Below are 25,692 nucleotides of genomic sequence, written 5' to 3'. Positions count from 1 at the left end.
TTGATTTTACCAATACTTTAGTTTACCAAAATGCCTGAAAACCAATTACATTCCCAGCAGCCTCAGCTGTACTTTGTGTGTAGTGCAAATTAGAAAATGTCAACATGCCAACATGCTAAACTAAGTAATGAAAATGGTAAACATTCCAGGGTACAAGGCACATGTTTCGGTTATTGTTATTCTACAACACAGGGTTGCGCAACAAAATGTGAGTTATAGTCCCTTTATGCTGCACAAGAAAAAGAAAAAATGAGTTGAGGGTCTTCCAGCCTGAGGAGAGAAGCTGCTCTGTAGTCTTGTGGTACGACAGCGGATACTTCACTTAAAGGTGCTCTGAGCGATGTTGGGTGACGTTACTTCTTGTTGACTGAAGTACTGTCAAACAAAACGGAGGCTAGCTCGCTCCTCCCTCCTCCTCATCCTGTCCTCTCCCCCTCCCTTCCATGCTTCCTGAAACAGTCATGAACGCGCATTGTGGAAGTAGCCTACGTGCTAACGCTGCAGCGGTGATGGCTCAACCAGCTCCTTCTTGTCGGTTATTGGCTGGAACGCTGTTTATGTTTGGTGGTGCAGGATGGCGCAGTTTGTTTTTGTTGCTGTTTGTGGAGCCTGGGCTGTGTACAGAGACCCCGTTTTTTTTACAGTGTGTCCAGGGGACAGGCAGCTAGCAGATAGTGATGATAGTGATAGAGATGTTTGCTGTATGTGACAAAAATGTAGCCTAAAAAACGCATGACATCGCTTAGAGCACCTTTTAAAGCACCACTGCACCTACAGTAAGTACTGCCCACAGAGCTGCTTGCATGGCTGTAGACGTTTTGTGAATTGTTTGATAATTTGATGTTTTTTGGGCCTTTGAAAAAACATTAAAACAAATTGAGGCAAAATATCTTTTGTTGAACTGGTCACAACTGACAGATGTGGCCACAAGCCAAAAGGGTTGGGAAACACTCCCTCCAAGACACCCCATATTTCCCCATTTCTGATGCATAATCTTAAAGACATGGTTGGTAACGTTGAAAAGCTAGCAAGATTTGAAAGTAGCATCTCCTCGGGGCTCTGTCTAACCCCTCCCCCTGCCCTCAGGGCTCCAGACACAAACAGACGTGCACTCGGACCGCTGCTTCACTGCTCCAGAGCAGAGCGGAGAAAGGGCCGCAATTTTTATTCACCGGTAACAAAACGCCTAATAATATCATACTGAATATTTAAAACAAATAGAACTACTATTAGCAACGCAACGACAACAAGTAATGAGCTCACGCTCGTACACGGGAGGGGTGGAGTACGCGCAGCGGGGCAAGGAGGCATTTCATTGGTTCTTTCCAAGTGCGCCGCGAGCCTGTGATTGGTGGCCATTTTTACAGGATTACAGCAGCTACAGATGACAGTTTTTTTTTTTTTTCCTCCTTTTTTCAGAGTCCATAAGTTATTTATTGATGTCAGGGTGTAAAGACTATTTCAAACAATCTATAAAAAGTGTTTATTGGAAATAGTTATCAACCCTGCCTTTAATGCACCATCTAGATAATATTCTAGAAAGCTGGGATGTATAAGGAGCATAAGTAGAAGATCTGTTTTTGAACATGGGAGTAGTTTCCATCTTTTGACAAATATAATTCAATTTGTTGGGCGTTATTTTTCCTAAAACCCTTCCAAAATCCTCACAAATCTCCTTTTGCACATAGCTTTCACTGTTTAGCTGCCTGTTTTTAATGTGCTCGGTCCAGTCGCAGTAGTGTAGCCGTGTTTTGTTTTGTCTTGTTCTGTGTGAGCCTGGGTGTGGTTGTCCTGTTCGGAGGTGATATCCTCTCCTCTCCTCTCCACTCACTGTGTGCACCAGCTCGCTGTCCTGCCAGTCAGAGGCACAAATCTGTTCAGATTAAGCTTTACAAAGTGACACATTATTTATGGACTCTGTGTTTCTTTTTGGAGGTTATCTGATAAGATGGGAAGAAATGTAAATCTTCATAGAAGCATTGGCTTTGCTACGGTCTCCCTTCTGTTTCTTTATCTCTTTTTCTATTGTTTGTGCTTTTTCTTGTCCTTTGCGCCAATGTAATTGTTAACATTTTAATATGATGCCCTTGTGGCTAACCTGGCACCTGAATGATTTATATCTACAGTATATATGTGAGAGCCATGGCTCCTGCTGCCAGGAGTCCTCAATGTGAGTCACTCTTTCTGCTATTGTACGGCACCACTTTGGGATGAAAGATTGGCTAAAGGATAACAGCAAGGAGGTGCATTTTCATCAGTACTCAAGTCTTTTGTATCACTAGAGCTGGGCCTAGTTTCCCAAAAGCTGAAATGATAATAAACCCCACCTTGCGAATTTTCTCAAGCTTAAGAGATGTTTCCCAGAAGCAATTTAACAAGTTGCTGATCACAGATTAATGAGTAGTCCCGACTGCAGGAGAAACAAAACATCATGTGTTTGATTGAAGTTTTTCTTGTTTTTGTTCATTCTTTTGTTTGTACTTTTTATCATGGCCATTATGCTCGGTTTAGTGATGTTGATATAATAAAACTAATGCAAACCAGTAAGCAGATGAATTGAAAAATTACTGATTTGTGTATATCTGGCCATGTGTATCAACTGAGTCCTTTGCATCTGCCAACCTCTTGTTGTCATGTATGGCTGCCATCGCCCATACAGTAATATTCACAGTGATGACTGCAGTACCTTGATGGAGAAATGTGGAAGCTACTGTTTTTTTTTTTTTTTTTTTTTTACCAATTCAATTCATAGTGTCAATTGTATGATGTCATTAATAGCGGAAATCGAATATCACTATCGCCGCTGCCGCTATCACACGCCATTGCTCTGAACATTATTTTGGAAAGGAGGCTGCTTTCTTAAACAAATAACTTCAGTAAAGAATATTTATTGATATTATATATTAAATATGCAATGTATTTCCAGGTCCGGATGAGGTTTGAGCTGAAGTCCCCAGTTAAGACCATCGAGGACTTCATTAAGCGCTTCACCCCGAGCCGACTGACCTCAGGCTCCAACAGTAGCAGCTCCTCCAGCCTCATCACCAACCGCTCCTCCAACAGGGGCTGCTCCAGCCTGCTGTCCTCCCCCTCTGCAGAGAGCACGCTCACCAAACTGGACGAGGAGCAGCCTCCCCGAGGCCTGGAGCACTCCTTCGGCCCCGTCCCGCCCTGCTACAACGGGAAGGCGTGGAACCTGGAGGACGGAGAACTGCGCTACGAGGCGGAGTCGCCTGACGAGGCTGCGCTGGTCTACGCCGCCAGGGCCTACAAGTGCTCCCTCGTCGGACGCCTCCCTGACCAGGTGACCGTGGAACTGCCACACCTGGGGAAGTTGAGCTTTGAGCTGCTGCACACGCTGGGCTTTGACTCCACCAGGAAACGCATGTCTGTGGTGGTCAGACACCCTCTGACGGATCAGATCACAGTCTACACTAAAGGAGCAGACTCGGCCATCATGGACCTCATCAAACCCCCCGACACAGGTAGGAAAAACTGAGTACGTTTACATGCGCATTTTTATTCTGAACATGACTATATTCGGAATTTGATTCAGGTCATGTAAACAGAATATTCCATTTGGATATTCCGAAAAAGGCCTTTTTCCGAATTTAGCATTTTTTCTATTAAAACGTGGGATATGCTGGTATGATTCGGGTGTTAGAAGCATTCTTTGGAAATATATACAGTGCATTTGGAATATGCGTCTCAAGGTTTTTACCACAGTTTGTGGTGGTTTACGGCCAGTTTACAGCCTACAGTAAGCTCTGTGCGTTGATATGGTTGTTGTACACACACCAACCAGCCAACAGTTTGCAGGGCTGCAGCAGAGATGCATGGCCAAAAGAAAAGAAGGAGAAACACAGCTAATTTTATACATTTATACATCTTATGATGTCAACAGGTTTTTGGATATGCACAAACATCGCAACGGCGACCTTATCAAGAAGTTGGTAAAGGAATGAAAAAGGAATGCTGTGTTCGCATTGGTCGAACAAGTCCACCATCAAAAATCCTTTTTGTACGGCTGCATGTAAAGAGGAATGTCAGTGGAATATTCACTTCCATTTGCCATGTAAACAGCTTAGTCGGAATATTGTCTTTTATCGGAATAAAGGCAAACCCGGAATAATATGTGCGTGTAAACGTAGTCACTCATTCATACACTCGCTTTAGCCTTTCTCCGATTCAGGTGTCCAGGTAGGATCATATATCATAAAACGAGGGTGCATTTGTTGGTGGTGCACTCTTCGGTTGATCGATCATGACACTGGTGTCAGCATGGTCTTATGATGTGGTTTGGAGCGGTTTGCTGCCGGCACTCTATCTGCAGACTTTTCCACTAGAATTGATGAATTGCTGTTGTGAATCCGTGATCGGCTACAAATCATTTGATGTAATCTTAACATGTCACATGAGCCTACTAGACATGTCAGCAAATTTAGAATATTTTCATTTCACTCTGGTCAATTCCAAATGATGGATTGTCTTCAGTTGTAGCTGCTTTAGGTTTTGTGGAAAATGGTGCTTATAGTGTGTGTTCATCAATAACATTGCTGCACAGGCTTCACACGAGATGTCACCCCCCACCCCGAACCTTCCACTGATATGGTCTGCACATAAGGTAACATGTTATGTGAAAACTAGTATTTTTAGAGCATGTCACTGCTGCAAAACCTAATGTCAATCTTTATTGGTACCTTAAAAAAAACACTTCCTATTTTTTCCTCTGTGATCTTAAAACCTTGTTCTGCACTCTTCAAGTTTTTAATGCCCTGATGGCAAAGGTGTACCAGATTCCAGGCACACAAAGAGCTACACAGGCACTCTTGACTAATGCTTTGTACACAGTCACCAGACATCTGTCCAGGGGTGCTTAGCAGGGACTGTTTCAAACCACAGACTGAAGGCTTGACAAAACACACAGCTTGCAGTGCTGCAAATTATTTTATTATTCAAAGACATTGACATTTGCATTAACAGAAAACAAGAGAAATGCAGCAAAAGCTAACATCTGAAAAGCTGGAACCAGCAAATATTTGGCATGTTTTTCTTGATTAGTCATTTAAACAATTATTTTGATTATTAAAATAGTTTAATTAAAATTATATGTCAATCTACTAATAGCTTTAGCACCACTTTGAAATCCTTTCTGGTTAAGACTTTGTTTAGGAAAAGCTGCAACAGAGTTTAGACTGCCTAAACTGATGCTCTGTGGCCACACGTTAAAGGGCCACAGCACTTGTTTTACACATAAGGTTTAGTTTACTTGTCATGGGGAGGACTACTCATACTCCACCTGTAAAAGCAGTTGCATGATGTCTTCTGTGAGGGAGCTTTGGGCTTGAGCCTGTGTTAGGCCGCATTCAGACAGCCTGCATCGGCCATCCGACGGTCCGGCAAAAGAGCAACCCTTTCCATTCATTTGGAATGGGGGTAGTACGTTTAGGCTGCGGCGGGGGTTGCCGCATGGGGGACACTAAAAAAACCCGCTTGAGACCGACTCAACTTTTGGATATACGAAACCCCAAGTCACTCTGCGGTGACCACTCATATAACCGGAGATCAGACTCAGCGGTGTGTTTTGAGCGAGCTATGGTTTGAGGCGGTGTGAGAATCCCGTACAGGAAACATCACTGCCTCTATCGCTGCCACAAGAACGTTTTAAAACACTAAGAGGGTAAGTGCCCGGGAGTTTGTGTAACCGCTTCCCGCATCAACAAAGCACTCGCTGTCTCGCTCATCTCTTTTACTTTCTCTCTCTCTCTCCTGTGAAATGAAGCTGCCTTCAAGTTCGGTCGGAAACGTTGAGATCTATAAACGATCTGACTGATAACAGTAATTGTGAAATATAAAGTCTACTTGTTCTTTGTTGGGGGTTTTAAGAACACAAGAGGACATGACACAAACGGGCCATTTTAATGACCCTTCCACCGCTGCACAACCCTGCGGCAAATCACCGGATCGTTTTTTTTGGTCTGAATGCCCCGTTGCTTTCACACCTATTCTGTTTTGTTCACTTTAATGAGCTCTGGTGTGTTTGCCCATATGGTTTGATTTGGTTTATGCTGGTGTGAAAGCTGTCAATTGAGCTCTGATAAACAACCAGTCTGAGACAAACTGAAAAGGGGGGGGGGGGGGTCTTGGTCTGGTTGTGATTTTGTGGTAGTATATGTGTGATTTTAGTATTAATTCAAGAGCTTAACCACTATTAAATCTATCTGCGCCATCATGAAGTGTTAGGAATGTAATCTCCATATCTGTTCAAGCGATGTATAGGCTGTATTTATGAAAGTTGATTTGGTAACTAACCATGGTAACAAATCTATGCGCATCAAGTGTAGAATTAGTTCCTGATTCGTCAAAGTGAAAAGCAATTGAAACATTTCCTTTAAGCATTTCCCAATAAAAAGTAAGCAAAATGAGTAAAACATAGTGACTATACAGTAACTATCCCCCCCGTTATATTACGCTACAAAATGCCATATATTCCTGTCTGTGTCCCGTTCCTGATATACGAGGTCCAGCTCCACTTAGACCGCTCATAATCATTTCTTCATGAGCTCTTTGTGACTCCAGAAAAGACAAATAAACCCATATAAGACAGTGAAGTGCTACATGATCAACAATCATATCTACAGTCCCAGGAATGTGGGTCCTGATGATGCGCTGATGTTACAGGATGACAGTCACCAAAACTGTCCAATCAGTGAGTTACCGGTTAGTCTGTATACATCATGTTTACAGCTCTAATAAGTCAGAGTGAACATGAACCGGACAAAAATTAAAGGTCCCGTATAATTTTTTTCCTTGGTCAGGAGCAAAGAAACTGAACTACAGGTGTGAAAACACCCTTAAAGACATGGGGCAGTGAGGGTCTAACATAAGATGCTATTGAGTTGCATTGTGGCAAGTGTAGGATCAGAAGTTTTGGATATTTGACCCATGCTAGGGACTCTCTCCTCATTAATTTAACCTTTTTTTTATTTTATTTTTTTATCTGTCTCTCTGTGCCCCAATTTAATGGAAGTGCAATACTAAATCACTGGAGTACACCTTTAAGAATCTGAATTTGTCTTTTCTATCCACGCTGGCCATGATTTAATACAATCTGGATTTCTTTTCAGGATGTGGTAGTGGGTACTAAAGCCCCGGCTGTCAGTTTACCTTATATGTTGCATCTTCAAAAGTGACACTGAATTTGAAACAGCACATTGTAATTTCTGCATCTGTTATCAAAGTATTTATTAGTAATACAGTGGAAATTAGTAGAAATTAGCATGTTGATTTACAGTGTGTGACCCTAAATTTTCTGATTGTGCCCCTAACATTTTCAGTTGGGGGCCACTGTGCTCCTAGTGAAAAAAGTTAGTCTGGAGCCCTGCATTAGAGGCAGGCAGTTCATCTCAATGCGGCAGCTCAGCTTTGCTGAATGTAAACTTGTTAACTGCAGCACATCAATGGAGGAAAGCACTCCCATCCTGTTCTGGCATGTTTTCCAGCTGACATGCAGTCCTATTTACAATATGATTCATTGTATTGATTTTCAATTCTAAGGACCACGGTAGTCCCTTTGCATTGAGGTTGCAGACTGTGCTGATGGTTCATCATTTTTAATGCCCTATATAGAGCAATATGTGAGCTTACATGGTGCTCCATTTTCAGAAGTTTTTCACTTAATTAAAATTCACAGAGGTGCTGCTCACTAGAGGAGAAAGACTCCGTCGGGACAGATGTCCCACACACCCCCACCCCTCCTCCACCATGTGATCCAGTTCAGCAACTTTAATGTCCGACAGGGTGTGTCTTCACACAGACAACTCACTACTTTGTTTTACTATTGAGTGAAAGCAGCCAATGCAAGTGCAGTATGAGTTGGGCCTCCTCATAACACAGACCTCCATAAAGGCTCCATTCAGGCGCTGAGGGAGTTGTTCAGTGTCACTCTAATAACAGTGCACATGGTGGTGCTGGAGGTAGACTGTAGACCTGTGGGGCTTAGAAGTTGGAGTGTGTTTCATGATGTAACTCCAGTCTCACTGCTGCTGCAGGATACCTGTTTAATAGCAAATTCCACCTCAAAACAGAAGTTACATTTCAACGTTATTTATTCTAACTTTCCATTTTCACTGATAGAAAATATTCCACTGTTAGTCAGGGTTCAACAATTAAGGGTTGCCCAATGGCCCGGGCCCATTTAGGTAAGTGGTTAAAAAAAAATGTCAATCATTTTTTTCGATCGTCATTGCATCATAAATTCAGTTTATCGTTCTTTATTGCTTTAAAAATTTTGCAAGTCCGAGTCGTGGCAGATACAAGTGGATCGTTTTCAAAGGAACGTCTTCATTCTGAAAACAAATGCTGGAGTGGCATGATAAAAGCAAGCAGCATCTCACTCGCATGGCATCTCAGAGGGCTGCCGACAACCTCTCCATTGCCTTGCTGGTTCTTTTACATAAATTGATCGCTGAGGCAAGTCAGGTCAAATATAACCATTTAGTTGAGTCGATAACCACTAATAAACTATTTGCATTAGGGCCAGTAAAAATTGACTTTTTCTTTCACTTGCTGGACCGGGAAAGTAAAAACAAAAACCTAAACGTTAAACCCTGTTAATACATTTTTCAATATATTTAGATTGTGATGACAAATCTATTTTATTATTATTACAATCAAAGCTGATATAATCTATATTTATATTGATTAACAGTAGATCAAATGACTATAATGTGGATTGTCTGTCAGTTACAAACCCACAGAGCACCCCCACACACACACACACACACACACACACACACTCTGTAGTTCTGTTAAACTCTACAGAGTGTTTCAGCTTCAATCAGCTCATCGTTTTTGTTTTCCAACTTGCAACTTTGCTGTTTTTGGTTTACTCTCCCCACGCTCATTCGGTTTTTGGCCACAGCGAACAGCTGTTTTTGTCAAATAAGCTCTAAATATAAAGTGCACTACTGCCCATCACCAAATGGCAGACAGACACAATTAGCAACTAGCAGGTGGACATTTAGCAGCTCAATAGTCAGATATTCCCTCAGTAGACGGTGGGGAACAAAACAGAGATAAAAAGTAAATATTGGACCTGCGTTCATCAGGTGTTCAGAAACACAGCCTAAAATTAATGTTAATGTTGCTCTGTAACTGCTGGATACGTAAATAGGCATTGTTTAAATCCATGTAAACCTGCCTGCAGTCTTGCTCTCCACTACCTTTACCCTTTGCACGTTAGTGTGTTTCTTTACAGCTGTTGACCAGTGGAATAATGTCAAAGGTTGGCTGTGATGTGTACTACATCACCTGAATGGACGCAAACAGGGAGACGCACATAGAAACATTGCTCTTTAGTGTTAATAGTGGTTAAAAGGAACCTTTTATACACAGGACTCAAGTCCTATTTTAGGTGGATTTTTTCATTTTGAGGAGTAGGAAAAATAAACTTTGTGAAGTTCCACCTGTATCCTAGCAGCTATTTGTCAAAAGGGAAAACTCCTGTTTCCTTGGAAATACATTTTTTTTCACAACCAAAAGGGAAAGTTTCTGTCACAAACAAGAATATTAGTGAATAAGATGAAACTGACACATCGCATCGCCGACCTTTTTAAAGAAGCTGGTTGAAGGAATGAAAGAGGGACGCTGTGTTCACGCTGTCCAACAAGTCCTTCACAGCTGGTAAAAAATCCTGTTTTACACGGACTTTCATTAGCCGTGTAAACAGCTTAGTCGGAATATCATCTTTTTCGGAATAAGGGCAAAACCGGAATATTATGTGCATGTAAACCTAGTCAGTAAAGCTAGTTTTGCTTGGTGCTGCGTGTGTAGCAGTGCCTGCCAAGCTGTTATTAGTGAGAGGCTGGTGATCAGAGTGTTGGCTGGTGCGTCTGTGTCAGGAGACTGAAAAAGCCAATCTGTTGGTGCGCTGTCCCCCTGCCAGAAGGATTCTGGAGATTCTGCACCAGAGACACACTTGAGCAAGATTCCATTGCAAAACATGATATTCAAAGCATCTAAACAACATGTAATATTAAAGTAATTTAGACAGTTAATTGAAATGGACCAATTATGTTTGTAAAATGAGAATCTTTTTATTACATTTTGCTCAGTATAGTCCAGACGCAGCTTGATGAGTAATAGGAATAAATATATGAACTGAAATATATTGAGGCGCAGCATACATGGTTAATTTAGGTGTGAAGACAGATGGCTTCCATGTGCCTCTTAGAAGAAGCCTTTGGCAGTCTGGAACCACTTGTGCAAATTCCCTAAAAATCTTCATTCTTGTGTCCTTTGCTATTTTTTAAGGAAGCTCCAAAGGGAAACGCCAGAAAAAGATTGTCAGCCGGACCCAAAACTACCTGAATCTGTATGCTGCAGATGGCCTTCGCACACTGTGCATTGCAAAAAAGGTAACTGGGATCCATAAGCCTCCTTAAGAAGTAACTTTGTTTGTTTTTTTCAATCTATGTTTTTGTGTCTAAGTGACTGATGGGAATAACCATCTCTGACATTGGTCCAGTATTAAGCAAGATCACTGCAGTCGGCAGCGGAGAAACAAGCTACAATGTAAGTTAATAGGGCCATTGCGCACCTTCAATTTACATCCGGTGTCTGGTGGGTTTAGCGAATTGGCGGCTGCTTGTCACAGCGTTCTCGCTTAATACTGGACCAATTTCAAAGGTTATTGTTCCCATCGGTCACTTACACACACAAAAACATAGGAAAATGGGGACGTTGAAAAACCGAAGTTACCCTTAAAGGAATACGCCACCGTTTGTTGAAAAAGGGTTATTCACCGTCTCCTCTATATTTATATAGGTGGGCAAACGCATTTTTGTCTCAGTGCATGCATTGTCTTAGTCCGGCGGCGCCGCCGCTAGCTTAGTTTAGCTTAGCGTAATGAATGGAATCCTTTGTTGCCGTTAGCATGTCGTGAGTAAAAGTGACCCCAACAAAAACAAAACCTAATTAATTCTTGTGGCCTGCGTATTCATAACAAGTAAAAATAGCAATGCAGATTAAGACTAGACGATTTCCTAGGCAGATATTGACTTGGGACTATATTGGGTGGAAGTAGGCTACAGCCGAAGCACTTCTACTCTGGCACAGTAACAGTGACTTTGCGCCGGCCGCAGAGCCCTGTGGGCTGCCTGCCGTGGAGCCCCAACATGCCCCTGCGGATCTCAGTCAGGGCAGCGGCATTTGGTCGTCCACTAACCCAGAAACAGTGACTTTGCGCTGGCCGCAGAGCCCTGTGCGCTGCTGATATCTCTGTGCCCGAGCAGCAGTGCTTCGGCTGTAGTCTACTTCCACCCAATATAGTCCCAAGTCAATATCTGCCTAGGAAATCGTCTAGTCTTAATCTGCATTGTTATTTTTACTTGTTGTGAATAACCAGGCTACAAGAAGTAATTAGGTTTTTTTTTTTTTTGTTGTTGGGTCACTTTTACTCACGACATGCTAACGGCAACAAAGGATTCCATTCATTACGCTAAGCTAAGCTAGCGCTGCAGCTGCCGCTGGACTAAGACAATGCATGCACTGAGACAAAAATGCGTTTGCCCACCTATATAAATATAGAGGAGACGGTGAATAACCATATTTCAACAAACGGTGGCGTATTCCTTTTTTAAAGAAGATGAACAAATGCCCTCTATCGTTAAACTGCTTTAATAGTTGGAGATGAGGTTTCTCGGTGTCTTCTTGGCAGGTTGGGTTTGTAGCCCAGCACAGACGATCACATGGACCAGCCCTTCCAAAGTGTCATTCTTCGTGACTCAGTTGCAATCTGTGCTACTTTCCGAGGCTGTTAATTTATGCTCTCACAAGCCGTGCTCATTATATCCCTGCTTGTGCAAAACCTGTTACCAAAGCGATGTGATAAAACACCTTCTCAAGGTCTCACATGCTCCTGCGATTCCTCCTCTGCAATGTAGGCAAAGGAGAAGAAGCTGCTATACTGTTAAATTTCCCCCAATACTTTAACAGACGATTGAGTGTGTGTCTGTGTGTGTCTGTGTTCCTGTGTCAGATTCTGAGCAAGGAGCAATATGCCTGCTGGCTGCAGCATCACCTGCAGGCTGAGACCGCCATCCAGGGAAGAGAGGAGCTGCTCTTTGACTCTGCCCTGCGACTGGAGACAAACCTCCAGCTTCTGGGTAGTTGTTTGATTTATTTATTTAAGGCCACCAAAAAGAAACTACATCCACACACTTTTTTTTTTTTTTTTTAAAAGGTCCCATATTGTAAAAAGTGAGATGTCTCTTTTCATTATAAAGCAGGTCAAGACACTATATAAATACTGTGAAAGTCTCAAAACACTCAATCCACAGAGAAATGCACAGAGCTTGTATTCAGAAACTGTGCCTTTTCAACAAGCTGTTAGGACTTGTGTATGTTTATGATGTCACAACTACACTATATATAGGTAGAAAGTGCTGTTGCAGTGCTGTTAGTGTCATTCCCTGGCTGCAATGAGAGCGCAAATGTGGAAGACCTGGAAATGCTGACCAATCAGAGCAGACTGGGCTTTCTTTGGGAAGGGGGCTTAAAGAGACAGGTGCGAAAACAAGGTGTTTCAGACGGACAGTATGAGAAAAATAGTCTCTTGTGTCTAGTATTTTTTTGAACCTTAAAGAATCTAAACATGTTCTATTAGAAACCCGAAATACAAGTAGGAACCTGAACATGAGCATAATATGGGACCTCTAACTTGCATGCAATATAACTTTTGGCTCCCTGCTGTTGTGTGGATGTTGGAGGATGTGGCACAGTCATGCTTATCACCCACAGGAGCGACGGGCATTGAGGACCGGCTGCAGGACGGTGTGCCTGAAACCATAGCTTCTCTGCGGAAGGCTGGCCTGCAGATATGGGTGCTGACGGGCGACAAACAAGAGACGGCCGTCAACATTGCGTACGCCTGCAAGCTGCTGGACCCTGAGGAGGAGATCCTGACCCTGAATGCTGATTCTCAGGTGAGAGGCAGAAGCAAGCGGTTCACTGAAAAAATCACCACAAGCATGTTAGCATTCTTACATACATACATACATATATATATATATATATATATATATATATATATATATATATATATATATATATATATATATATATATATATATATACACAGTATATATATATATTACACACACAAACAAACAAAAATGTCTCTTGGGTTGGATACCAAAATATAGTTCATGATTAATAAAAAGATTGATGCATATGCTACGGTTTCCCTCCACATTGTGTAATGTAAATAGTTTTTAAAGTAATAATTCAACATTTTGGGTGCTTATTTGCTTTCTTGCAGAGAGTTAGATGAGAAGAGCAATACCACTCATGTTTATACAGTAAATATGAAGCTAAAGCTTCCGGTAGCCGGTTAGCTTAGTTAGCATAAAGACTGGAAATAGAGACGCAGCTATCCTGGCTCTGTTTAAAGAAATATTAAAAATCATATTTACTCAGTCATGAGTCATGAAAGCGGTATCAATCTCCTCATCTAACTTTCAGCAAGAGAGTGTAACTATGCGTATTTCCCAAAACTATTCTTTTAACATTATATTATCCTTCTCTTGACTGAAAACACTACCTTTTATTGAAGAAGGTCATTTGAGGACCAACAATGTTTAGTTCTGTGCTGCTGAAGCATCTGTTTGCCAGATGTGAAGCAGGTCAGGCAGTTTGATATTAAGCAACTTAGTGACCTGATCCTGAACTCAACCCACTCTGCGCCTGTCTCTGAACCAGGAGGCATGTGCCTTGCTGCTGGAGGAGAGTTTACACTACATCCAGGCCAAATTCCTTTGCAGCTCCACAGACCAAGCTGCCAAGGCCTTCCACAGTAACTTTGCACCCTTTGAGATCTATCCGTCCTCATCTCCATCCTCATCCTCCCACACCACTCCCTTCACGGTGCTCCGGCTGGGCCTGGTCATTGATGGGCGGACCTTGGCCTATGCCCTGGATAAGAGTTTGGAGGATAAGTTTCTGGCTGTGGCACGGAGCTGCCGCTCAGTGCTTTGCTGCCGCTCCACGCCGCTGCAGAAGAGCATGGTGGTCAAACTGGTGCGGAACAAGCTGAAAGTCATGACTCTCGCCATAGGTAGGAAAAAGTTCATCCACTTTAACATATTTGTATTAATTGATCCAGATACATTAGATGTGCTTTGATTGTGAGTGGAAAATGGTGTCCAATGTTCATGGCCCACCTCAAGTTCAAGGTTAAGCTACGTTTAGACCAAAAAAAGCGATCCGGCCATTTTTCGCAGGGTAGTGCGGCGGTGGGACTGTCACTTAACAAACGGCCCATTTGTGTGACATCTTGTTGTGTTATTTAACCCCCCCAATTTAGCACAAGAAGACTTTATATTTCACAATTACTGTTTTCCGCCGGATCGTTTATAGATCTCTACGTTTCTGACCGCACTTCGTTCTCAACTTTTCGCTGCAGTCCCACTGCGTTTTCTTTTTGTGTTCCTCCTGCGGCATCCCCCCACGGAAGCTTAAACGCACTACCCCTATTCAAAATGAATAGAAAGACCTGCATTTTTGCTCGGCTTGTCTGACAGCCGACATAGGCAGTGTGAATGAGGCCTTAGACCCGTGCGACTGATATGCATGTTTGGCTCTCCATGGTTTCACAATTGTCAAACTGTCCTGGAAATGAATTGTTCCATTTTAATGGAAATGATTTCTGGTCCTGTTCTGAAGAGAAACAGCCTGTTTGTCATGCTTGCATGGATTGTTGGGTATCAGACACATAGGAACAACTAGGAGCTAAAAAGTTCTACATTTAGCGTAAAGCATTCCTCAGCATTAAATAGATCAAACTATAAGCTGTAGTTTTGAATTTTTAGGCTATCACCAGGTTGAAAGTTGCAGTAGCGTCCAGACAGATCAAAACACGCCTGGCTCACAGCTTCTGACAGGTGGAAATATCAAACCAAAAAAATGCTGTTATAATACTAGTAGAATAATTGAATTAAATATATGTTGCTACACTGGCATACCCATGTTACGTGTGACATAGATAGAATAGGCAAAATCAGTAAATATATGCCTTATTTAGGGCTGGGCAATACATCGATATTATATCGACATCGGTATATGAGGCCAGATTTATCAAAACTGTCATTGTGTTAATATTTTATGAAAGCACCAATAGTCAACCCTACAATATCGCCGCAATATTGACATTGAGGTATTTGGCCAACAATATTGTGATATTTGATTTTTTTTCCTTATTGCCTAGCTCTAGCTGTAATTAGTAGTTTTCATGTTACAATGTTGACTAAATAATTAATATAATATAAATCAACTACAAAATTGCTTCCACAGGAAGTGTCTACACGATTTTATTTAGTATTTTTTGCGTGCATTTCCTGCCCTGACAGTAAAGGTGATAGCAAGCCGACAGAGGAGCCCTGCAGGCAGATACTCTCGAGTTCTGCTCCCAGATTATTTCCCATGTGTATGAGGAGTAACACGGGACCAGCATCGGAATATAATCCAAAATTCACAAATTGGAGTTTAACAAGGGTTATAGTGAAATGTTGCTCTTTATTACCTGTTGGCAGCCACAATTTGTTTTAGTTTAGTTTAGTGGGTGGTAATGATAGAGCTGCAATCGCTGCCCTTTGACATTCCCCAGCCAGAGTTCTCCTGCCGGTCCAGGACAACCTCCTGGTCACGAGGAACATTATGTACTCGCTGTTCTGGCCGTGTGTCCAAAACACAAATCTGAGCAGCTAATACTTTTACTGTCAGAAGCTTAAATATTGTGGCCATCTTAGCTAACTAAATATTCCTGATTCAATGAACTCCCACAGTGGTTTACTGTCAAATGACCATGCAGCAGTTATTACTAGTACACTGGCAAACTTAAACAGATTCCCCTAAGTACACTCTTAAAAAGGAAATTTGTAAAATAACAAAACTTTTGGCAGCTCATCACCCAGACTTTGTCCTGTAATAAAAAAAGAAAAGAAATTATTATTTATTATTAAAAAATGTGGCAGAAAGGTCGGAAAGAAGTGACAACGTGGACTTCTTTAATCTCCCAAAATCTCAACCTCCGTGGTGGAAAAAAATTGTCGGAGCACAAATTATACAATTTTAACTGTAAAAAATAAAGCAACAAAAGCACTGGAAAACGCATTGACAAAAACCTTTCAAAAAAATTGACAAAAATGTTGGAAAAAGGCAAACAAAGCGGAGAATTAAAGTGTGAAACAGCGACAAGAAATTCGGGGAAAAAAAATGTCAAAAGAAGTAACAGCGTAGACTTCTTCAATCTCCCCAAACCTCAACCTCAGTGGCCGACAAAAGTTGTCGGAGTACAAATTCAGCAAATCGAAATGTAAAAAAATAGAAATATAACTGTGAAACACATTCTACAGACAATTTCTGTTAAAATACACAGACGCACAACTGTTAATACACTCATGTTTCTTAGTGTATAGCTTTTGCTGTTCGATGCAGTGACATGTATTCTGACATCATGTCCAACGTTATCATGAATATCAATGTGTCAAACTCACTATAGCACAGATGTACTGTAGTGATAATCCTAGATGTTCTTGCTTTGGTGTCAATATGAGTTAGAGAGAATGTTTGTAAGAAGTGCACACTCATCACACACACCTTCTGCACCCTTGCTGTGACCACTGAGTCAAAACAACAATATTTTAGGGCACCTTAGTAATTATGCCCTTTTGGCTTAATGAATCTATATTAATGGAGGTATCATGAGCATGTCAGTGTGACTTACGATTGTCTTTTCCCTGTTTCCCTTTTTGTTTGTTCCTGCTGGACTCAGGAGGATCCAGTTTTTGCCAGCCAAGCGCTTTTCTGTCATTGCTATGTTAGCAGTAATGTGGAGGAAACACACAGCTCCCCGCCCACTTTTATTTTACATCTCTGTGGGGACAGCAGGTGACTGTGAAGCTCTAATAGCTTTCACTACTCTAATCTTATTATTACAACACCACGTTTTACACCGCTTAAATAATGGAGCCTCCACCTACTGTAGTCTATATGTAAATGATATTTTACTTCACGTATCATTTCAAAAAAAAAAAATATATATATATATATTTTTTTTTTTTTTTTTTTTAAAAGAAGGCAGTGGGGGATATTGTACTGTACCTGTATAAAAATGTGAGTCATAATTGACAATTTGAAATCCATCGTTGTTCACGTGCCAGTTACCACGTACCAACACGTTCTCACCCCCGTTGCGTCAAAAAGCAACACTTGGTCAGGTGCCTTTGTCGTTTGTTATTGACGTAAAAAGTCTCCTTTAGCGTCCTATTTAGACGTGCTTGGTCAGGACTCTTTGCGTCACTTTTTGACGCTCTGGGTCGGGACGTATGTTTCAGGACAAGAACGGGACACAAACCCCGATCTCTGGGGGGGAAGTCCTGTTTGTTTGACCCATCCACCCCCCCCAACCAACCTCCTTACGTAGATTTTAGGTCTTTCATACTACTACTTGTCTCTCTTAATACTACGTCATGTTACAGTTGGGAGTGAGAACGGGTACACTGCTGCAGTACCAGTGTGTTTGGATGCATTTTGTCACACTGGAACAGTATTTTTCCAGCTGCTCATCACCAGCAGCTTCCTCTCATATTGAACCAGAGCTGCCACTCCAGTCATGCTACCCTATCGTGTCAACAAAACCCTCTCTGCCCACAAACACTTCATCTCCCACTCCACCACCTGTGCTGACAAAAAAAAAAATACTGTCCGCAGCCCTCAAAGTTGAACCAAAACCACTGCTCGGCAGCCACCACAGCAGGCTTGGCTCTACCTAACCACAGGGACGGTTGAGCTGGTCAAGGGCACCGGGCAAAAAGCAGCGAATAACAAACATGCACACACTCAGCTAATATAAGAGTTGAAGAAACTGACAGCTCTGTGAAAGCGTGACGTTCCTGCCACATATACTGTATCAATACAGCTCTGTTTTGCCATTGCCACGTTCAATAAAGTTCCTTCTGCTTCTAGGCTGCTGGCAAACTGATGCCCTGCCCATCTCCTGATTACAGATTATGTACTTGTGTATCTTGAGGCTATGAAGTAATTCTCTCCCTCACTACATTATTCTCAGGTGACGGGGCCAATGATGTCAGCATGATCCAGGTAGCAGACGTGGGCGTGGGCATCTCGGGACAGGAGGGCATGCAGGTGAGGAGAAATCTGAGCGGGGCCTTACGGGAATGGGAGGGACGGTTGAACAGGGTGACACAGAAAAGGGGGGGAGGCGATGAGGCTTTGGGGGTCATTTGAGGGCGATTGTAAATTTTAAAAAACAAAAACAAATGCAGTGTGAAAGATCCTGAGTGATCGAGCAGAGTGAGAGGAGCTATGGGATAGAACATAAGGGAAGACGCTTGCATTCTGTAGCATAGTTAATGGCTTTTCATTACTCTTAAGTGTGTGTTTAAGCCCACAGCCATACACATCCTCTAAATAGGATTGCCTGTGTGTTGCTGAGTCAGGAAGATCGTCCTGTGTCCCGCAGTCAAGCAGTACACTTTATGGGTGCTTTAGTCTCGACTCCATCCACACCAGCTTCTCTCCCTGCCTTGAGATCAGGGCCAATGCCACAGCTGAGGCAGTCGACAACAGCATGGTTAAAAAAGAAAAAGAAAGCTCCGTTGACTTTGCCCCCTGCTCATTTCCCTTCAAGCGCCCTGTTCCAGAAAGGTGATGATGCATAGCAATGATGGAGATTCCCAATTAACTTCCGAGGGAGGCTTCAGAGGCGCGCCGCTGCGTACCACATCTGTTAAAGTCTCCGTATCCTGTCCTTACCTGGGCCGCTAGATTAATCATTGTTAATCAAATGTGCTCTTAATGAGACAGCGGTCGCTCCTTGGGATTCGATAGCGTGCTGAGGCACACATTTCTGCGCTCAGGCCAGCACACACTGCATTATGATTAACACACCATTTCTTCTATCAGGAGCGCACTCCCCATGTAGTCGTTACGGGACAGTAATTAGAGCGCAGCGGAAACTAAATTGCCGCACAACGAGGCATCTGCTGTTATTTTTCTTGTGATGGCTGATGTTGACAGTTAAGACGAGTCATAAAGGGTTAGCGGTGCTGTTTTAAAATGTAAGTTATAAACCTGGCTTGACTACAGGGAGGGTTTTGGTTTGGATGTTGATGGATGAGACTGACAGCCCAGGGCAACTGTTACGATGAATCCCAAAAGGTGGACAACTTGTTTAAGGGTTATTGCTTTGGGACATTTATACCCACTAAAGATTCATTAAAAAAAGACATTTCCACTAGTTATTTCCTAATAACTACACAAGTTACATGTGTTTGTGTTTCGCAGGCAGTGATGGCGAGTGACTTTGCTCTCCCGCGTTTCCGCTATCTCCAGAAGCTCCTGCTGGTCCATGGACACTGGTGCTACTCCCGCCTGGCTAACATGATTCTCTATTTCTTCTACAAGAATGCTGTAAGCCCCTTTTACTTCTGTATAGGCCTGTAACAATTGTTACATCATTCTAATCGCAATATTGTTTAAATAATCACAGTTTCTTTGTTGAACCACAATTAATTGCTAACATTACTTCGGTCTTAAGGGGTATGGCTGTTGATGGTTTTGTTAATTTAATCGTAAATTTATGAAAAGAAATACAGTGTTTTATGATAGTAAAGAGACATTTCAATTGTTAGTTGTAGGCACTTGACCCTATTCACGTTCATAGCAACAAAAATGGGGGCATACAGTTAGAAAAAATGTTTTGATGATAAATAGGCATGGTTAACTTCATAGGCCTGTACCTGTGTTATTACATTATCTGGGTCACATGACAGTGATATAACCGAAATATGTATCATGGAATTCATTAAAAAATGTATCTGTTTGAAAAATGAATACATTAATAAATGTGTGTGTGTGTATATATATATATATATGTATGTATGTGTGTGTGTATATATATATATATATATATATATATATATATATATATATATATATATATATATATATATATATAAAAAAATAGTTTTTGCGGATTTTCCGCCCTTAATTTGACAGGACAGCTAGGTGAGAAAGGGGAGGGGGGAGACATACAAGAAATCATCGCAGGTTGGACTCTCGCAGGTTGAATTTTACTGAAAGAGACAATTATATTGTTAACTGCAATTTTTTTTTGAGACAATTACTTGTTCAGTAAAATTTTGAATTGTTACAGCACTACTTCTGTATATACTCATCTCACAGCATCTGTGTAGATACAGATGTTAAAAGGCAGTTAAATGTGTGATTTAGGTCAGTTGATAAATAAAAAAGGAAATGATTTCCACAAAGTGGTGTTTTTCTTCTCCTTTTCTCTCTCTTCATGTGAATTCATTCCTGTAGTCTTTTGTTCCCACAGATGTTTGTAGCGCTCATCTTCTGGTATCAGTTCTACTGCGGTTTCTCAGGTTCAGCCATGATTGACCAGTGGTATCTCATCTTCTTCAACCTGATGTTCTCCGCCTTCCCACAACTCATCACTGGCACTCTGGACAAAGACGTGTCAGCAGAGACTCTCCAACAACTACCTCAGCTTTATGTGAACGGCCAAAACTCCGAGGTCTGGTCTAGTTACGTATTCTTCCCTTTTTGTTTGTCTGTCTTCTCTTGGAGGGAAAAGAAAAGATGTGTGTTTAAAGAAGCTAGTGGAGAAAGGGAAGAAGTATTTTTACAGCTCATCCAGTATCTTTCCTTTTATAGAAACTACATTTTGAGATCTATATTGACTGGCGTTGCACTACGTTCATCACATTACAGAAAATCTAATGTGTGTATAGTGTGTATAATCTTTTTTAGTTTACAATTTTGGAAATATTATGATACAATGTAACATTTCAGTTTTACGTGTAGTAGGGTGTTTACACTGAGATACTCTGTCCAAACCATATACAAAACAAACCTATACTATATGATAGACAAAATCTGAATCTAATTTGGCAAAAATGTTTGGATTTTCCTTTTTTCCCTAGAAGATTTTGAGAAAGTGTTGTTTGAGTGAAACTCAACTTATTCGGTTTCCTTCAGCGCTTTCAGCCACATCTCGTGGTCCTTCTCTGCAGATGGATTTTGCTCAGTTGTCTTGTTTATTAGATTTCGGGAATGTGTGAGTTTTTAATAAATGAGGTATGCTTGGATGAAAAGCATCTAAACAACAACAAAAAACTAATTGGACATAAAATGATCTGACATTTTTACTATGCTGGCAGTTGTTCCAGACCGGTCCAGGCTGAAATATCGCAACCATAGGCGTAGATTTTGGGGGCAATGCAGGGGATGTGTCCCCCCTAATATTTAGAAGAGGTAGATTTCTCCCCCTCAAAAAATATGGTTGGTTTTGGGAGATTAAGTCCATGTTGTCCTTTTTTTTTTTTTTTGGTAGTTTTTCTGCGGGAGGATCTCCACAGCCCCCGGTTATAATGTGCCTGTGTGAATTGACTGTTCAAATAATCGTTATAAAATAATTGTTTATTGCAGCCCTAAAAGTTTTTGGTGTCTATGTTGAATGGAATAGAGAAAACCTGTAACATATTTTAATACCACCTTTAATGTCCTTCACATTAATGAGTTTCACGGCAGTAAATCTCTGCTTTTGTCTCGCAGGAATATAAGCCATACATGTTCTGGATGAACATGATTGATGCCTTCTACCAAAGTCTGGTCTGCTTCTTCATCCCTTACTTTGTGAGTCTGGTTTTATTTCCCATCCGCTCGTCTTCACTCAGTAATTCCGTGCTGCTCTTACTTACTCATCACTTCCATTCTCTTCGCCCCGTCTCTTCCTCCCAGGCCTACGCTGACTCTGACGTGGATCTGTTTACATGGGGAACGCCCATCACCACCCTCGCTTTATTGACCATTCTGGTGCACTTGGGCATTGAGACCAAAACCTGGGTAAGGATCCTAATTTTAGACTCTTTGATGGCAATACTCAAGATTTCAAAGTGCCTCTTGTCTCTGTTGGGGCTGAACAATTTCGATTTGAAAGCGATTCATCGTTCAGCCCTACTCTCAATGCTGCTTTTTCTCACTCAAATCAGCATCTTGCTTTGTGAGGGAGCACTGGTGCGAAGGCTGACAGGCACATGGATATTTAACTCCAGCTGATTAGATTGAACCAGAAAGCTCTGCAGCATCAGAGCCTATATATCAGCTTGACAGCATGTATGCCTCCGTCCAGGCCCTCTGCAAACTATCTCCACCACATTGCAGCACGCCACCAGAGAGCTCCACAATACCTGTTTATTTTTATTCCCCCCACACACACATTCCCCCAGCGGCCTTGGTTTTATTCTCAGGTATCCCCCCCCCCCCTGTGGTTCTCGTAAAACAGCCCGGCAGTCTTGGTCATGAGCCATTTAACATTTATGACCCTGCATTGAATCATAGTCTTTTCCATTATGCTGAGGCTGTAAATTTAGCCTGACAAGTTTTGTACATGAAAAATGTCCTTTTTCACTAACTAACTTCCTGGTCATCATGCTGAGAAGTATTCACAGCGAGCAGCGTCGACCGAAGGTAAACATTTCCAAATGCTCAGCTGGCAGTTACTTGATTCTCTCGCTGCTAAAGAAACCTAATGCATGCATGATCGGTAAACGGCTGTGAAAGTCAATTAAAGGTATTTGAAATGACAGCAGGCAGGGCTCTTTCTCCCCCCCCCCATACAGTAGCTGTGGGGCTGTAATTAATTATGCACTTCAGTGTGTGCTTGTGTATGTGTCAGCAGGGACAGTACACCAGTGGACCATTTTATAGAATTCACCTTGTCAGGTGTCTAACAGTCAGTCAACTCAGGAGGGCCTCAGGGTGACACCAGGGCAGTAACTGCCGAAACTCATTAAAGCGCACAAGAGCACATAACTGCATATACAATATTAAGTGTGCAGGCTTCTCATGTTAATACATTTGGATTGCATTCATTGGTTTTATTTACCTGCTTAAAGGAAAAGTCTGGTTCCATATAACCTTTTCATTTGTTAGGTTTGGCCATAAGTCCAACATGGTAATGAACCTGGGTGGTCAGACACATTTAACTGAAAAACATCTTAATGGGTGTTATTAAACGATGTGTGTTATGTAACAGTTAATACATTATTGTCTAATTGTCGAATTTTTTTTTTACATACTTGCTGTTTTCGTTGTTTAACTCCAAATAGCTGCTTACATTAGCTTAGCTAAGATCTTGAGGTCATGACTGGTAATTGTTGATTTTGTTTAGATTTGCCAAATTGTAATTTATAGCTGATTATTGGTGGACTATATTGTATATTTTTATTTCAATTGTTAGTTGTAGGCACTTGACCCTATTCACGTTCATAGCAACAAAAATGGGGGGATACAGTTAGAAAAAATGTTTTATAAAGAGGCATGGTTTACTTCATAGGCCGACGATGTATCCTGGAATTAATTCAAAACTTGAATTTGTTCAAAAAAGTAATAAATATAAATTTTTTTTTTTATTTGACTGAAAGACACAATTATATTGTTAATTGCAATTATTTCTGAGATGATTAATTTGTGAAAACTTTAAAGCTGCACCAATCAACATTTTGATATAAACAATCAATGTAATGATGTGTGTGTTGTGAACAGGTTGCTTGTAGTGGAGAGCCCAAAGAGAATTAGCACTCCTCAGCTCTGTGGAGCATTTTAAAATAATTCAGCTCATTGTTTTGGTTTTCCCAGCCCACAACTTTGTTTTCTCACCACATCCTTTTTTCGTTTTCAGACGCACCAGGCTGCTGTTTCCAGCAAAAAAATGTTTTTGATAAATCCACTGCCGCTACCTGCTCAACCCTAAACTGCAGATAAACAAAGTTAGCAACTAGCTGGTGAATGTAGCAGAGCATTTAGCAGCTAAAGAGCCAGATATTTCCCTCAGGAGTCGGTGGAGACCAAAAACGGAGCTGAAAGAGTGAACTTACAAGTCAAGTGGCCATAGATTAAATGAACTTCAAGTAGCTAGATTTGTAAATAGGCAACTGTTTGCCATATAAAATTCATAAAGTGATATGTTGATTACAGCTTGCTCTGCTGCCCACAAGTAGCCAAAAAAGAAAAAATGGCCGCAGCTTTAAAATTATGTTTTATTAGTCTGTTGTGCTGTGAACATCAATGGCATTTTAAAGACTGGTTCAGATTTGACCAACAGTAGTTTTTGTAGTTGTGTGCAAACTGGCTTTTTTTGAGCAATAGGTGATTATTACTGACATTTGGCTGCACTCACTTTGAGTTTCATTTCTCAGTAAGTTGTTTCGATAGGATGGCTACATGGGAGTTTGTTTACAACCTGTGTGATAAACTGACTGTTCCTGTTCCTGCCCTGTTGGACTGATTCTAGCAACGGTTAAGTTCATTATCGTATCGTAACCTACAGTATGGCTGACACTAGGAAAATAAGACCCAGATTACTAAAAAGAAAATTCTTTGATAGTTCACCAGTGTTGGTGTTCAATCATTCTAACATTCATAGCATGGTATCTGAACACTTTACAGCCATGTTTAACAAAGCTAATGCATTACATGGTTTTAAAATATACAACTTATCAGCAATGATGTTGGAGGAATAGTCAACAAAAATCATAAAATATCATCCCCTTATTAATAATTATGAATCCTCATGGGATACAGTACATTGGCTAGACACTGGGTGGACTTACTTGCTGTCATCAGTTGTGTTGCCTTGTTGAAGTCACCATGGTCTGTTGTAATTATTTTAGAAAGCTAAATCAGGTATTTTTCACACAACAAAGGTAAAAGAATTCCCAATACTTTCCCTTGTCTCCTTCCTATGTAGACCTGGATGAACTGGCTGTCTATCGCCTTCAGTACAGCTTTATTCTTCACCGTGGCTCTGTGCTACAATGCCTCCTGTCCCACCTGCTACACCCCCTCTAACCCCTACTGGACCATGCAGAGACTGCTGCAGGACCCCCTCTTCTACCTGCTCTGTGTCATCACGCCTGTAGCAGCGCTGCTGCCCAGGTACACCGTGTTTCATCTGGGTTTGACTGAATACACGAAACAGGGGTCTGGGGGTCCACCGGGAAAATATTTTCTACTTGAATCCCATTTCCTGCATTTTAAATTTTAGGGAGTAGTATATACAGTACTAAACTGTATGAGAAAAATATGTCTTACTTTCTTTATTGTTTAAAATAGATCACAGAGACTTTAAAATAATATCAAATGGATTTAAAAAAGAGGGGGGGGACACAAACTGGATTTTGAAAAGTGGGGGGAACATTCTCCCCCTGTCCCCAGTGGAAGTTACGCAAAAACGACCGGTATCTACTGGACCAAATAGCAGTGTGGGTTTTGGTGCCTCATTTCGGTGCCACTTAAATGCCTGCACTTCTCTCTGATGCTCAACAGAAGCAGTGCTGTGTGGGATGCTAGTTAACACTTCACTTGACAGCAGGTAACGTTAGCTACCGTTAGCTAGTTAACACTACACCTGACAGCAGGTAACGTTAGCTACCGTTAGCTAGTTAACACTACACCTGACAGCAGGTAACGTTAGCTACCGTTAGCTAGTTAACACTACACTTGACAGCAGGTAAGGTTAGCTACCGTTAGCTAGTAGCTGGATTAAACCTGGTTACAATGCTGACCGCTAAACGGTGTAAAGTG

The 25,692-nt window shown here is 41.5% G+C and overlaps 1 protein-coding gene across 1 annotated transcript in view; it reads left to right on the top strand.

The window, feature by feature from the left end:
- The window catches only part of atp10a (ATPase phospholipid transporting 10A), a 39,923-nt gene that overhangs the window by 12,376 nt on the left and 1,855 nt on the right, over positions 1-25,692 (top strand). Inside the window, exons 10-20 of the mRNA XM_028587863.1 lie at positions 2,927-3,485; positions 10,315-10,418; positions 12,041-12,167; positions 12,802-12,986; positions 13,762-14,116; positions 18,128-18,204; positions 19,366-19,491; positions 20,420-20,620; positions 21,661-21,741; positions 21,847-21,951; positions 24,857-25,044. Of these exons, the coding sequence (XP_028443664.1) occupies positions 2,927-3,485; positions 10,315-10,418; positions 12,041-12,167; positions 12,802-12,986; positions 13,762-14,116; positions 18,128-18,204; positions 19,366-19,491; positions 20,420-20,620; positions 21,661-21,741; positions 21,847-21,951; positions 24,857-25,044 (2,108 nt within the window). The remainder of the gene's footprint in view (positions 1-2,926; positions 3,486-10,314; positions 10,419-12,040; positions 12,168-12,801; positions 12,987-13,761; positions 14,117-18,127; positions 18,205-19,365; positions 19,492-20,419; positions 20,621-21,660; positions 21,742-21,846; positions 21,952-24,856; positions 25,045-25,692) is intronic.

This window comes from Perca flavescens, chromosome 9, assembly GCF_004354835.1.
Source record: "Perca flavescens isolate YP-PL-M2 chromosome 9, PFLA_1.0, whole genome shotgun sequence".
Taxonomy (NCBI): Eukaryota; Metazoa; Chordata; class Actinopteri; order Perciformes; family Percidae; genus Perca; species Perca flavescens.
The sequence above is the reverse complement of the archived record's forward strand: the minus strand, read 5'-3'. Positions and strand labels throughout refer to the sequence as shown.